General features: G+C 41.5%; 2 protein-coding genes across 4 annotated transcripts in view; both read right to left on the bottom strand.

The window, feature by feature from the left end:
- LOC139443190 (TALPID3 protein-like) overlaps positions 1-15,714 on the bottom strand; it is a 135,892-nt gene that overhangs the window by 77,470 nt on the left and 42,708 nt on the right. The window lies entirely within an intron of this gene.
- LOC139443034 (probable E3 ubiquitin-protein ligase IRF2BPL) lies at positions 5,807-10,902 on the bottom strand. Its single transcript, XM_071223957.1, has one exon. It carries the CDS (start codon positions 10,718-10,720, stop codon positions 8,906-8,908), a length of 1,815 nt encoding a protein of 604 aa, XP_071080058.1. The 5' UTR covers positions 10,721-10,902; the 3' UTR covers positions 5,807-8,905.

The following is a 15,714-nucleotide window of genomic DNA, read 5'->3' as shown; positions in this document are numbered from 1 at the left end:
TAACTTTTCTTAGGATATCGTGAATTTGGGAGGGACATAAGTTTACAACAATATTTTATACAGCGTTTATATGCAGAAATGTACAGTGGGTATCTTCCACACTCTCCTCGCACAATATAATTGGGAGTAGACGTTTTAACACCTAGCAGACGTTTACAAGTAAGTACATGGATACTTTCTATTTCTTTACAGTTTTCAAAACTCTACATTTCAGCCCCATATAACATAATTGAAGCAAATTTTAGTATCGAATATTTTAAAAAATAGTTTCAGTGGAATAGGTTTAAATGATGAAAGGGATTTTAGAACCGAGAACAATACCCGTTTAGCCTGTAATTGTAAGTATGTTTCAACCATGATAAATTCTTTGAAAATACAATTCCCAAATATTTGTACGATGATACACATTCCAACTGACAACCACTAAAATACCATTTCTCAGATCTAGAAAGTACTCAACCATTCTTAAAAACTACTATTTTCGATTAATCAAGATTTACCTTTAGGAACTAATTCTGGCCATAGTGTTCGAGTACATCGATGCGTTTTTGGAGGCCATATACAGTATCTGATATAAGAATTACATCATCAGCAGGAATAGTTGAATTATGTCTGAATGGAGCTGAATTCCGGGTTCACAGTTAGCCTCAATTTCAACAGCTAGATCATTGATAAACAATGAAAACAAAAACAGGCTCAGTACACAGCCTTGAAGGACACCCAAGTCACAATCGAATACATCTGAGAAGCTATTGTTAAACTTTACACAGGAACGTACAGTCGTATATATGGATTGTATACATTTAAACATTTTAGGTGACACACCACTGTTATTCAAAACTATCCATAGTTTTGATCTGTTTATAGTGTCGAACGCTTTGGAGAAGTCTACAAATAAAGCATATAGTTTACCTCGCTTCTTCCCCAGATAACGCTGTACAACTGACTGTAAAAAAAACCATATTATCAATTGTGGAATAGCCACAACGAAATCCTGCTTGCGACTCCACAACTTTATCATAGGCATCACACCAAAACTGCAAACATCTATTTAGAACAGAAATATATAACTTGCTAAAAATACTTAATACTGTAATCTCTCGGTAATTATCCGTATCAATATCCCCTTTCTTGTGTAATGGTACAATTTGGCCAGTCGACCAGGAAATCGGAAAATATGCGGATTTAAACATGACGTTAAACAGACAGGTAATATAGGGAACTAACACATGGTATGCATATTTGAACATTTCAGCAATAAGCTTATCACTGCCGGCAGCTGTATGATCCTGGCACTAGCAAGGGATACAACTCTGCACAGCAAACTGAGTGACCTTAGACCATCCATACCATAGGTAGTATGATCCTGGCACTAGCAAGGGATATATATATCTGCACAGCAACATACAGGAACTTGGACCACCCGTATCCTGGGTAGTTGTTTGGGTAGACATAAGCTAATCAAGAAATGTTGCTATTCTTTAATCTCGTTTAGAATCAGAACACTGCCTTCCATTCCAAACAGAGCCTAGTCCACATCCTTCCACAAGCGCAACTACAGTGGCGCCACCCATGAACCAAGCCGGAGAGCATTGTGCAACATACTCGTCAAACTATGACAATGACAAACGGTGTACAGGCACTGCTGAAATTGATAGAGAACAATATTTATGTAACTAGCAGTAACAATGCACTTGTCTGGCCACCCAAACCGAGGCGGTCTGTGTGTACACTGCTATCAGCATGAGCAGCTTTCTGTGCCAACAAGTGCAGCTGCACTAGGCTATATCTCCTCTTGAAACATAATCATCATAATAGTCACATAGGTCCATTAGTACTGAACCATGTTATGATCAATCTGTCAACGAGGCCAACATCTGTGCCATTCCTGTCTACCCATACAAGCCCGAGGCCTAATGAATTAATGATTACATTTTCATCCTTGCTTGCTTCACTACAACAAAAAAAAAAGGTGATTCAGCAGTAGAAACTTACAGTTTTCATCCACTGGTCCTTATAATGATAACATATATATAGCAAAACCCTTAAAAATGGCACATTTCTACTCGTCCTTATGATACCTTAACTATTGGGCAGTTTGGCAAGGACTATAGGACTAGTGCCAATATCTAATGCTGTGATTCCAGGTAAGAATTAAGTCCCCAGCAACCTCTGCTTGTCGTAGTGAGTGAGTGAGTATGGCTTTACGCCACTTTTAGCAATATTCCAGCAATATCACAGCGGGGGACACCAGAATTGGACTTCACACATTGGACCCATGTCGGGAATCGAACCCGGGTCTTCGGCGTGACGAGTGAACGCTTTAACCACAAGGTTACCCGACCGCCCCTCTGCTTGTCATAAACCTCACTTGACTGCCCTTGTGACTATCTTGACTGTATGTTGTGATGCCTCACTGGCGTGGGTCAGTGATGGTTTCACACACAAGTTTGCCTTATTTACAATGATGCAGCTGGAATATTGATGTCTGCAGCATTAGACAACTTTCACTCACTCACATGAAAATATCAGCTTCCACATTTGTAGATGTCTCAGTGTTTCAGGCACATGAGTATCGTGACTAACCTTACACCAAGCTCAGAAAAATAGGATCCTAGGGCTCGCTACACTACATAAAGATTACGCAAATCTGGAAAGGAAGTCTTCTTTTTGCAACTCGTGCCGTATAACTGGAGAAGGCTGCTTTCTGATTGGCTTATGTCGTCTTCCAGTTTCATTGTTATTTCTCTAGTTGGTCAAAGGTTGGCCTTACGTGATCTGTAGCAGTAGCGATTTTAGAGACTGACCTTATACTTTTGTTGGAATATACCCACAAAGCATCCACGAGAGGCTTCGTGAAAATTATTTTAGGCAAGCAGTTTTTACTGTGGACCTTGACCTTTGACACTCTCATAACATGCCCCCCTAAGCCACGTGCACATCTCCATATGTAAATTTTCTTTCTGGAAAAGATTGCCAGCAGCAACAGCGCATTTCTTACAAAACTCTGAAAGCATGCTTGTTTCTCAAGGCTTCTGAAGTGTACTGTCCTAATTCTACATGTCACTCGTGTGTTCTACAAGATTTACAAATTCAAACACTAAAACACGCACTACCTTGCAGGGTTAGGAACTAACAGTTTTCGTCCACTAGTCCTTATAATGATAACATATGGCAAAACCCTTAAAAAGGGCAATTTTCTACTAGTCCTTATGATACCTTTGCCATTTGGCAGTTTGGCAAGGACTACAGGACTAGTGCCAATTTCTAACGCTGCCTTATAACTTACCCTTTAACTACTGTTTACTGTCCTAATAAATATTATAGTCTCAAGAAGAGATAAGCAGCAGAAATTAATATTTTATAAAATGGTATTTTATGTATATCAGAAAGAGAATATGCAATGACTGCTTCCTGTGCCATGGAAAGGTCAGATATCCTGAATTCCCATCTTGGACACAATCTGAATTCTTGAGCAAAATTGATTTTGCAATGGAATTTAACCTTGAACATATTGAACTTTCATGACGCAAAAGCCATGACTTTTAATCCATGTTGACGTGTTTTTTATCATACCATTCAATAGCTATCACAATGTTTGCCCATCTTGTTCAACATAATTGCAGTCAGTGCCAAAAATGTCGGAGTCCATGGGCCAAACTTGGCTCCCAGCATCATTTTTAGTAGTATATGATAGTGTTATATGGATTTTTACAGTTTATCTTACTAAACCGAACAGACTCTTTCTGGACATGGGCTTTGGTAGACTGTTATTGAGATATGATAAATTTGGCAAAAGCTCAAATCATGGTAGTCAGGCGAATTTCGTTATGCATATTTCATCATGTGACGTTGACCTTCAGTGCCAACCAATCATATGCCAGAACTTTGTAGAAGCAAACATTGGGGTTGTCTTTCAAACATGAAGTCTCCACATATTACTGTCAATATTTCAGAATCACAAATCCTTCATCTCTTTGAACAGCGGGTCAACTACACATTTACAGTAGCATAAGTGACCCATGTTAAGTATCTGATAGATTGATTGATTGATTGATTGATTGAGTGAGTATGGTTTTACGCCGCTTTTAGCAATATTCCAGCAATATCACGGCAGGGGACACCTGAAATGGGCTTCACACATTGTACCCATATCGGGAATCGAACCCGGGTCTTTGGCGTGACGAGCAAACGCTTTAACCACTAAGCTACCCGACTGCCCGTTTACCAACTAGAGCATGTAGAAGTGGGACCATCTACATGGATGTATCACGATGCTTCGCTAAAAAATTTTGTTGACCTATTTTATCTTTCATTATGGATTCATGAGGTATTTTATGGTTTGACTCATGCGACCAGGAGGTTCATGGTTAATTTCGAACACTGATAATCTTGAATTAACTTCTTCCTGTATCATGTTTGTTTGTTTGCTGCACTGAGAGGCAACCAACGGGATCAGGTGTACAGGCTTGGTATTCTAAATGCTTTGATCAATGATATGATGTCCATCACCCGATTGTCTGGTTCAGTCATATTGCTGAGTGTTGCGATAAACAAACCACACAAACATATCACCTCCAACCAACAGAAAATACAAGTAACATACAAACACAAAGATTGATAATTCTTCTACAACTATTCATAGTAGACCTAGGAACCCTGCATGCTCCCCCAAATCATTCTTTTTACCCCAATAATAACTACAATGTGCACATTCATAGAGCACCAAATCCATCCCCTAAGCGCGCTCAAAGCGCTATTTTATTTCCCTGTCCAATGGATCAGTGTGCACTCAATTTTCATTCTCAGCTTCCTGAGGAGTATACAACAGCTGCCTGTGAGGCGCTAGAAGGGCAACAACAACATTATAATCTCATCCTACCTGATACCCATTCACTGCTGGGTTGGGGGTGGCCGGGTAGCCTAGTGGTTTAAGCGTTCACTCGTCACGCCGAAGACCCGGGGTCGATGCCTGACATGGGTACAATGTGTGAAGCCCATTTCTGGTGTCCCCCGCCGTGATATTGCTGGAATATTGCTAAAAGCCGCGTAAAATCATACTCACTCACTGCTGGGTTGACAGAGGCACATTTCGAACAGTCGCTATTGAGCCACCACATGTGCTACAAGTACTTTAGTGCAATGAATGTGCATGTATATATTCTGCTCTTGTAGAGATGACTAAAACACAAGTTATAGACAATACATTTTAATTGCTTTTTGATAAACAAACAAAACTTACTCAACGATTATTTGAACAATGAAATAATGAAAATGGAATACTAACAGGTAACAAAATGCTGCAAACATAAACTATCTTTATAACAAAGCAGAGACATAAAATCAAGCAGTTGACCAATCTAGCTCAATACTTGCAAGATTTCTAATTCAGAGAAAGAGCAGCATTCATAGAAATCAAATTACCAACATAATGTCAGAAAAATACAATAAGCAGATAACAATCATAATTTGACAAATATTAATGTACCTCTTATTTACAAGTATATTTCGTGCTTAAAACACATGCTGTCAGTGTGACTTTTTACCAGAACTGATAACTTAATAGCAAATGTAGCATTGTAAACATGGTGAAGCCATCCCCTTCATCTCACATACGTAACATGTTTTGTTTGTTGTAGCCACACTCAGCAATATTCCAGCTATATGTCGGCGGTCTGTAAATAATCGAGTCTGGTCGCGACAATCCAGTGATTGACATCATGAGCATCGATCTATGCAACTGGGATGACATGCATCAACAAGTCAGCAAGCCTGACCACCCGCACCCATTAGTCATTTTTTACAACAAACATGGGTTGCTGAAGACCAATTCTAACCTAGATCTTCACAGGGCCATTTAAGATGCTGTTTGTTTGTTGCTTAATGCCATACTCTGCTAAATGACAGCAGTCCGTAAATAATTATGTCGGGGCCAGACAATCCAGTGATTGACTTCCTGTGCATCAGTCTACGCAAATGGGATATGATGACAACAAAGTCAGTGAGTCAGACAATCCAATCCCATTGATCACCCTTATAAAACAAGCATGGGCTGCTGAAGACCAATTCTAACCTGGATCATCCCAGGGCCATTGGAGATGTAATGGATAGTAAAAATACTGCTGTTGATGAAATATACATTACCTTTGTTTCAAATGATGACAAACTTAACAATGTAAATATGGAGACATGACTTATGAAATTTTTTGAACACGTTACATCTTTAGAAAAATATGATAGAAAGTTGTCATGGGGGAATGAATATCAGACAACTGTCTTAAGTACAATTCCTCATTAATAGTTAAAATGTTGGAAATGAAATGATGACAATCTAGCCCTGATAGGTTGAACACTTTCAAGAGAGTACATGCCATTGTTATCAGTAGATATAGTCTTGTAAAAATGTAAAATATGAATCTTTAAACAATAATCATTACGGATAATAGAGGGGAAAAGTGGACCTGATGTGCATTCATGAAACTCAGAATGTAAACAGTTATTAAGGGGTTAATAATTCTTTTTGTTATTTAGATTCTGGATTTGTGTGGAAGGCCAACCATGTTTTGGGTCACATATACAAAACAATTAAGTATAAAAAAATCATTGCCTTTGATGTTTGTTTTAGATTTGTGAATTCACATGATATTTCAGCCATCAGCTGGTAGCTTGTGAGTGAGTGAGTTGGGTTTAACACCGCTTTTAACATTATTCCAGTTATATCACAGCGTGTCAGCTTAATGTGGGAGGAAAGCCCGAAGTGATGCAGGTCTCAGACGTTTACCACTTCTGTCTAACCCACGAGCACGGGTATGGTGCTGACAAACCTAGAAATATAATCGAGGCGAACCAGGATTCGAACCCACAATCATAGGTTTCTGGCGTGTCCAGGGACGCAACTCTGCACAGCGAATTGCGGCGCCTTAGACGACTGGGCCACCCGTGCGCCCTGGTAGCTTGTGATTGATGAAGAAAATCATTTTGAGTAAACAATAATAATATTCATAGACCACAGTAATCAAACTAACAGGTATGTAGTGATTCCAAAAAGAAAATCTGGTAGGTGACCCATAAATGTTGCCTGCCCATCTTCAAATTCTACCTGCCAACATTCAGACATTATTAAATATTGAAAAATCACAAAAAAAGAGAGACAAATCGCATCTTGAGTCAGTTGAAACAATGCTAACAATTATTTGAGAATCTAGGAGGAGTTATAATAAAACTGAATACATAAGTTGGCTTAAAATTATCTTCCAGACAGTGGCGAAGGTAGGTGACAATTTACCAGCCACAGGCAGGCAGTTATTTCTGACACTGATTACCAAGATTAGTTCAGACCAGTATGGAGTCACTGACCTCTATTTAACCACTGCTTATCAAAGACACAATGTATATGGTTTCATATTGTTCTAAACTGTACCGGATTGTGATTAGTTTCGCTGTAACCTCGACTTGGTCAACAAAATGACATGCCTCAAGATTAATAGTTATTTGTAATCCTCAACAAAACCTGGGCCAATATTGAAATTAAAGTGATTGCTTGCAGATGATAAAAATAAACAATATCAAGGGTACGTTCCAATGCCTGTATTGATTTTATACAGATCAGTTTGATTTCAACACAAAATGCTGAACACTTTTAAAAATGTCTATTGGAATGGTATTGCAATCGGCTAAACAAATGCCATGTTTGTTATAGTGAAAATCAGGCCCTTTCTCAAAGATTTACTCAGAGCCCCAGCCATTACAAAAAGGCAATTTACAGCATACTATATATATATAGGATTATGACATATGCATCTGTTAATAATAGCTTGGCATCAAAAGAATAGACTGAATGAAGAGGCTTGAAAGAAAATTTAAGGTTTCAGAAGTCCATAATAAGCATTTTGGCCAAGAAAGCGCTTAGAAATGAACACGATAAGAGCTTTTTAATAGAAATGAATTCCCCTTTCTATCAGTTAATTCATAACAATTGAATCATGTTGAATCTGGTATTTCATGCAATGCATGAACAGATCAAGCAAATCTCTATAAAAACTTGCATTTACCCATATCCCTTTTTCAGATAGACATCCTCTCAACAACACTGTCAATTGATGAAACTTTGTAGACAATTGTCACCAAGACATTAAAATTTCAAGATCACAACAAGTACAAGCCTAAACAAGGGAAATGAAAGAGCAAAGGTATATAACTAGTAATAGCACAAAGTATGTAATCAATGAAGCAGATTACTGAATCGAACAAGGCAAAAACGTTATAACATGATTGGTGATGAAGTACGGCGAGTGTTAGGTAGACGTTGATCTTGGTATTCTTGTGGCTTCAGTCACATGTCCTGCTGCTGTAGCAACGCATCCTTGACCTGGCAGGCTTCAACTGCCACACAAACCCCAAACGTGGATGTGTGGTCAGTAATACAACAGCGACATGTTTAGTATGTACAGAGCGTGTTTCAGGGTTGCTACTCCTGGCCTTACATTGTCCAACTTGGGTTCAACGGGTGCTCTCCCTGCCTCACAAGCCATTCACAAAATAGCACAGCCTCAGGCTAACTTCACCGGCAAGTCAATCACACTTATTCACAGCACCCAATGTCTGAAGCATTACCTGCCGTCAACACTTCTCTTTCACAAGCTTGGTTTTTTACCAAGAGAACATTATCAAGGTAATACACTCGTCACAATGTATCAATGTTCTTTAAAAATTGTTTTAGCGGCAGTGAAAAACAGAACACCTCAACAGCTAGCATAAAACACTTCTTTCTGATATTTGTAAATACACTGATATTTCTTGATACCATGATGAAGGAGACAATTTAACCACAAAAGAAAAACCCATAACAAGTCCCATTAAAATTCATTCTTTGGTACGAACTGTATATAAAAACGTGTCACTGTGTTTATGTATCTCGCTCTTTCTTGATTTTCAATTCCTTGAAATCTTCACCAAGAATTGTTGCAATCTCACCTTGCATGAAAGCCCAAGGGACATTTGACCCAGCTAGGGGGCACTTTTTGCCACTTGGGCAATACACTTCTGCCCCCGCTCCTTGACGTTTGATGCTGTCTCTTGAGCAAGGAAAACAAAACTTGTGTTCACCAACAGAGGGACACTGAACAAAGTGTGTATCCTCTAGTCTTTCATGACACAAAGTACATTTTAAGGTTTCTGAATTTGGGACTGTTGATTCGGGCATTGTGCTACCAACCCCTGCGTCAGACACAGGCCCCTGAGCCACTGAGCGACCACGAAACAAGTGCTGGGTAGCTGGGGAATGATTATGTCTTTGTCCATGTCTAATTCCACCCTCACCCCTAATTGGCGACCCACCTGGAGTAATATTGTCAGTCACTGTCATCAGTGCCGCCATTGGCGATGGGCCATTCTGTCCACTTCCAGCTTCAGGAGGGGTTGGGGTGTGATTACTCATGGGTGACATTGATGTTGAGCTTGGCATCCCAGAGCTATATGCAGCAGAATTTATAGTAAGTTTTAAAGCTTCCGATTGATTTTGCATCCACTGTTGACGTTTAAATTGCTCTTCTGACAGCTTACCTCTAACTTCCCCCTCAGGATCGGGTGAAGCCTTGCGTTTCCTTCCCTCAAACATAGACCGTGGAACAGGGGGCTTGGGTGTCCCCGCATGACCCCTCGATAACGATGAGGGGCTGGGCAGTGGTGGAAGGGAGCTGTCAACATGTGAGGTGGGGATCATATCCTTCTTGACAGGCTCCTTGAATATGCGCACTAACTCTGGCAACATATCACCAAGTAATCTCCAGTCACCACTTCCATGTTTCATTTCATACTCAAGATACTTGAAACCCGAAGATAATCCCTTTATACCAAAGTCCTTCATGCAGTCCTGGTACATTTGTTTGGCAACCCCAGAAGCACTGCTGTAAATTGTCCCTGATCCCAAAGGATACTCAGCATACATTTTTAAGTCATACTCAGCACCCTGTTTGATACTTGCGTCAAAGGCAAACACACGTCCACACAATGAATGTTCTTTCTTGAATCTTATCTCAAAAGGCACTGCAGACGACAACACTGCCACAGTCTCGCGTACAAGTAGTGGCCTCAGGGCTGGATCGTCTATTGGTCCCATTTTGTTTCCATTCTCATCACTACTTGAATGGTTAGAACTTTCTTCCTCCTCCGTTTCCCCACGCTTACCGTTCATAGGGGCTGGGTGTGGCATGGGCATCGGTCCTAGCCCGTGAGGATGCCTACCTGGGGGGAGGGGGCCAGGAAATCCTTGGTGAGGGGGGAGGGGCCCTCGCGGAATAGTGGGGCTTCCCCGCTGAAGATCGGAAAGCTGTTCGTCTGGTCTATGCATAACATGTCCCACAGCGATTCCATTGATTCTTGGCCCTGGGGTGTATTCCATAACATTCCGGTATCTGTCTGGTGGTGGGGGACCGTGGTGTATCCGCGGGGGTTCCAAGTGTGCGTCGGGATGGTGACGAGGTGGCATATGTCCGTGCGGCGGTGGTTGCCCCTGTTTGACAGACGATCGCCCTTCTTGGAATCCATGAGCACGTTTCATTTGTCTCGCTGCCTCAATGACCATTTCTATACGATCTGGTCCTTCGTAGTTGACACATCCCCGGCACACAGATTCGGAGAAATCATGTAACATAGCCCATGGTGTCCTGGGCAGATCGCACAGGTAGCAGTGCTGTCTGTGGGCTCGGTGCGGCATTGACATGGTGTTGGGGAAATCCTCAGCGACAGAAAATGTCTAAAACCACCTCACACTAGCATGAACACTCCATTCGAGCATTGCGCGAAGTCTGAGCATGTGTCATTGATACCTTCGCTGTCTGCGAAAGCCCACACCGATCAAAGTCTCCGTCTCTCTCTCTCTCACACACACACACAGTCAATGCCGCCAACTACTTGAAATCTCATACAAGGTTGCGCTACGACAATGCGCATGCGCAGCCAATTGTAAACGAATACCTCTCGCTGTAGCTTACTCACGTGTGTGGTGTTTCTAGATCACGCAACACACACAGTCAAATTACAATGGAATTCGATAGTCGAACAGCTCGGAGGAAACGCAAGTGTGATTCTGCATAGAACTGACGTCCTTACAGTGACAGGGCTAGACAGACAGAGCGCTATCAAAGCTGTCCACACAATATCCCACAATAAATGTAGGTTGCGCTGTCAGGGAGCTGGATGTAAAGAGAACAAGTCGCCGACACGTCACATCTGACAGCGCTCATAATACAGTTATAACACGAGAGCGTGCTGGTCCCGATTAATGGACAGATTTATTCTTGCTCTGGATTATAAACCCTATCGATGCGAATGACTTGAAATATCATGTGCTGCTATCATAGATATTCTGTATACGAAAGAGAGCAGACTGGGTCAGAAACGTCTGTTGTTTTTCACAATCGATTGTGATCGGGTCTGTATAGTAGAGGCAAGCTTATGGCCTAGGGCGCGGCCAGATACGTGCAGGGGGCAGGGAGTGGGGGCTCAGTGCTCGAGACGTCCACTATTATCCCCAGTGACGACGCCAGGGTGATGCGCCAACCTCTCGACAGGCTTGCGTGCTTCAAGTGCGATCTGAGCCCGCATCTGATTAAATCGCGTTAATTTACATGTCTTCGCGCTAAGCCGCGTTCGTGACTAGCAGGCAAAGAGGCAAGAAATTAACCGGACGCATAGCTCTCGCAAACTCGGATGAACACATCGATAAAACTACATCGGGGTTCCAAAATAAAATATTCTGCAATCCCTGGCACGTACATTTATTTGTCTTGCTCTTTGAAAGAAAATCGATTAGCAATTTATCAGGGCGCTGAATTCACGGACATTATTCAGGTCTTAAAAACACGCGACATGTCTGTGACGTCAGCAAGTCGTATGGTGATGGGCTGAATGCCAACTTCCCGCGGTTTTCACCTGTAGCAATGAAACATCCCCCCTTCCCATGATGCTACCACGCATCACCAAGGTATACTTCCGGGCAGTCACATGTGACGTCATCGACGACTGTCTTCTGGCGTTACCATTCTGGCACAAAGACCTTTACATGGTATCTTAACTATTTGATTACATGCATAGCTTTATCAAACCCCGGCCTGGAAGTGTGCCGTTAACTATATACGTGCCAGAACGTGAGTTCATCAAGTATGAATATTGGCCTATACATGCATGTATTTGTAAAAACGGATCAGCCGGTTGCACGAAGTAACCGAATATCGTGGTTGCGTACACCCTATGTGTGTTTACAGGCTAGAAATCATCCGTCAGAGTAAAGGTCGCCTCACTACTAAGTTTCAACGCGGCGTGCCAGAAACCAATGATCGTTGGTTCGAAACCCAGATTCGTCTTGATTATGTTTCTATGTTTGCCAGCATTACATCCGCGATGGTAGGTTTCATTAAATGGTAAACGTCCAAGACCTGCTTCATTTCGGGCTTTCCTCTTACTTTCAGCCCAAAAGCAATGATAAGAAATACTGTTCAAAGCGACGTTAATGCTTTGAAACCAAAGTCACTCCCTCCCTGACTTTAGTGAACCATGAAACACAGTTACCAGTTCCTCAATAAAACCTGGACTCGGGTAAATATTTCAAGACATTCTTTTCTCGAAACTCCGAATTACGATTACGAGTGAGGTAAAACTGGGGCTTAACGTCGCATTCAGGATTATTGCACATATATAGCGACGTGCATGCACGCGCGCGCGTGTGCGTGCGTGCGTGCGTCTGCATGTAATAGTTCGGGCTAATGCCGGTTTTATTGTACTTGCCCACTGAGATATCAGACGCACCATACCAGTACTTATTTTATCCCCTTATGCCGAGCGCCAGTCAGGGAAACAATAAGTACCATCTTAACGACTTTTGGTGTATGGGGGCCGGGGATCGACCCATCGACCTTCTGCTTTCCAGACAGATGCTCTATCCGCTATACCACGGCGGTTACGTGTCTCGAGTGAATAGAAATGCATATATCCGATTCAAATAGAAGTTATGTGCCAAATGTCTGGCACCCGTAACGTGTTTGTTCTTGTGGAACACTTAGAATAGATTATCCGTAATTACTCGTGGCAAGACAGTTGGTCTCAACATGTGGACAGGGACTGTAAATACAAAACGTCCACGCCAGAGAATAACACGTGTCGATTATCCGCCGAAATAGATTCCACTGGGCGTAAACAGGCAAAATAGATGTAAAAACGACACGAATGACCATCGAAAATCAGTTATGCAATCGAGATTCCCACAATACCAACATGTTTGTTTTGTGTTTAACGCCGCACTCAGCAATATTCCAGCTATATGATGGCGGTCTGTAAATAATCGAGTCTGGACCAGACAATCCAGTGATTGACATCATGAGCATCAATCAACGCAATTGGGATATGATGACATGCATCAACCAAGTCAGCGAGCCTGACCACCCGATCCTGTTAGTCGCCTCTTACGACAAGCATAGTCGCCTTTTACGGCAAGCATGGGTTGCTGAAGACCTATTGTAACCCGGATGTTCACGGGCAATACCAACATGATGTAGATGTTGTAATCACACATATTGATATAGATAAGATGGCCAAATGTGTGATTGCATGGTTGAGTGTATATTATGATAACCATAAGGAGAAAAGGGTAGTTGTTCATACTTTGGACACCGTGTTTGCCTGGTCTCGATTCAGTTACATGTCTTTGTTTATTTGTTGGTTAACGTTCCCCACAAGTAGACCAGTCCAACAGTCACGATGGTGTGTAAATAATCGAGTCTGGGCCAGACAAACCACTGATAGATATGAACAACGTTAAAAAAAGAACTACCGCAGTCAATCAAATCACCGAACCTGAAAACCCAATCCATTTAAGTCGCCTCGTGCGACAAGCGAGAATATTCTGGAAACTTAATTTATATGGGTAGATACGAGAACCAATGGTAACAAATAACTCTGGGTTTGATATGGTTGCCATGGAAACTAAACCATTACATTAGTTTAGAGAGGATTTGAGCAGGTTTGAGAGATACCATTTGTGCATTAGAGTGGTTGCTCTTGTGGTTTAAGAGAGACAACCGAAACTTCATAAGGTAATTCGGTAAACAAAAGATATATATGTTAGGCCCTTCTTCACAGCTTCATGAAAACAAATTGAAGAGGCCTGAATGTGACCGTTCGTTGGGTTACCTATTATCAAAAGCTCTAACATTTATATCAAAGAAATAATCAGATACTTTTAACTTTCATAAAAAAGCACATTCATTTTTAATTCAAAGCTCTTGAACATCGCAACAAAACAACATCAAACACAATCCCCATCAAGATGTTCAACAGAAGAAGTAGAAAAAATGAAGTATTCACAGGCCATGATGTCGGCGGCTGGGCGCCAAAGTGTTTCAAGGTAAATAGCTGCAGTGTGCATAAAGCGTGATTCGGACACCTGTCGAATGTCATCCAATGGAAAGGTAAAACCAGGCTCCGTCTTTTAACATTATTACAAACTGAACTGGTCGAATCGTTATTGTTTGAAGAACATCGTGTACGGAATCCTTTTCCCAAGACGTACTCCCATGTCGCAAACAAAACACGCAGTTATCCTACTCATACATTGTAAAATATTTTAGGAGACAAAGTGTGTTTGCATAACATATCTCCTTTCATTTCCTTATTCTCTTATGTCAATCATATTAGTGTTATATTTCCATCTCTATGGCAACCGTACAATCAGTTGGTGTTGCTGGGAGACTACAAACTTGACGAACATGTTTCACCGGCATCTATGGTGAACTGAAAACAATAACGAAGAATGCTTCGAAAACAAGCATTGTTGTTATTTAGTATTTCTAACCTTTCAAACTTCATAGAACCCGTGAAGATCCGAGGTAGAATAGCTGTTCAGCAACCTATGCTTGCCATAAAAGACGACTATGCTTGTCGTAAGAGGCGACTAACGGGATCGGGTGGTCAGGCTCGCTGACTTGGTTGATGCATGTCATCGATCCCAATTGCGTAGATCGATGTTCATGATGTCAATCATTGGATTGTCTGGTCCAGACTCGATTATTTACAGACCGCCATCATATAGCTGGAATATTGCTGAGTGCGGCGTTAAACAACAAACAAACAAACCAAACAAATCATAGAACCCAGTTTGATATGCATATTTTCTATAATGGTTCAGAGGTTTGTTGACGACGATATATATCGATGTTTCTGCTGGTGGACTCAAGTCTCCGAGTTTCACAATAAGCTCAGTAGCATTTATGAATTACCTGGAGTCAACTACAAAAGAAATACTTTAGTTGAGACGTTAAAACTGCCCTGATGCCTTCCAAAACGAAGATATTTCTTAAACGTCTCTCTTTACTTATAAGCAGCAGAATCTCTACACTTGTTCACAGCAGACGTAATACATCAAAATTACCATACCGTTTTTATAAAGTTCCAACATAATCGGTAAATGCGCTATCGTGTCACTTGATTATGTGGTCTGTCACTTGATCGTCTGGTCAGAACCGGATTATTTCCATGCCGCCATAGTATGGCAGGAGTACAGCTGTGCGGCGTCAGCCAACGAACATGCACCTTTTCAAGCACATTGTATGGCTGGCGGGTGCTACCGGTATAGCAGGACATGCTCGTGAGTGAGTGAGTATGGTTTTACGCCTCTTTTAGCAATATTTTAGCAATATCACGGTGGTGGACACCAGAAATGGG

The sequence above is a fragment of the Haliotis cracherodii genome, unplaced genomic scaffold (genome assembly GCF_022045235.1).
Source record: "Haliotis cracherodii isolate W230 unplaced genomic scaffold, xgHalCrac1.p SCAF_5, whole genome shotgun sequence".
In the NCBI taxonomy this organism is placed as follows: Eukaryota; Metazoa; Mollusca; class Gastropoda; order Lepetellida; family Haliotidae; genus Haliotis; species Haliotis cracherodii.
Note: the sequence above shows the minus strand (reverse complement) of the source record. Positions and strands in the feature narration are given on the sequence as shown.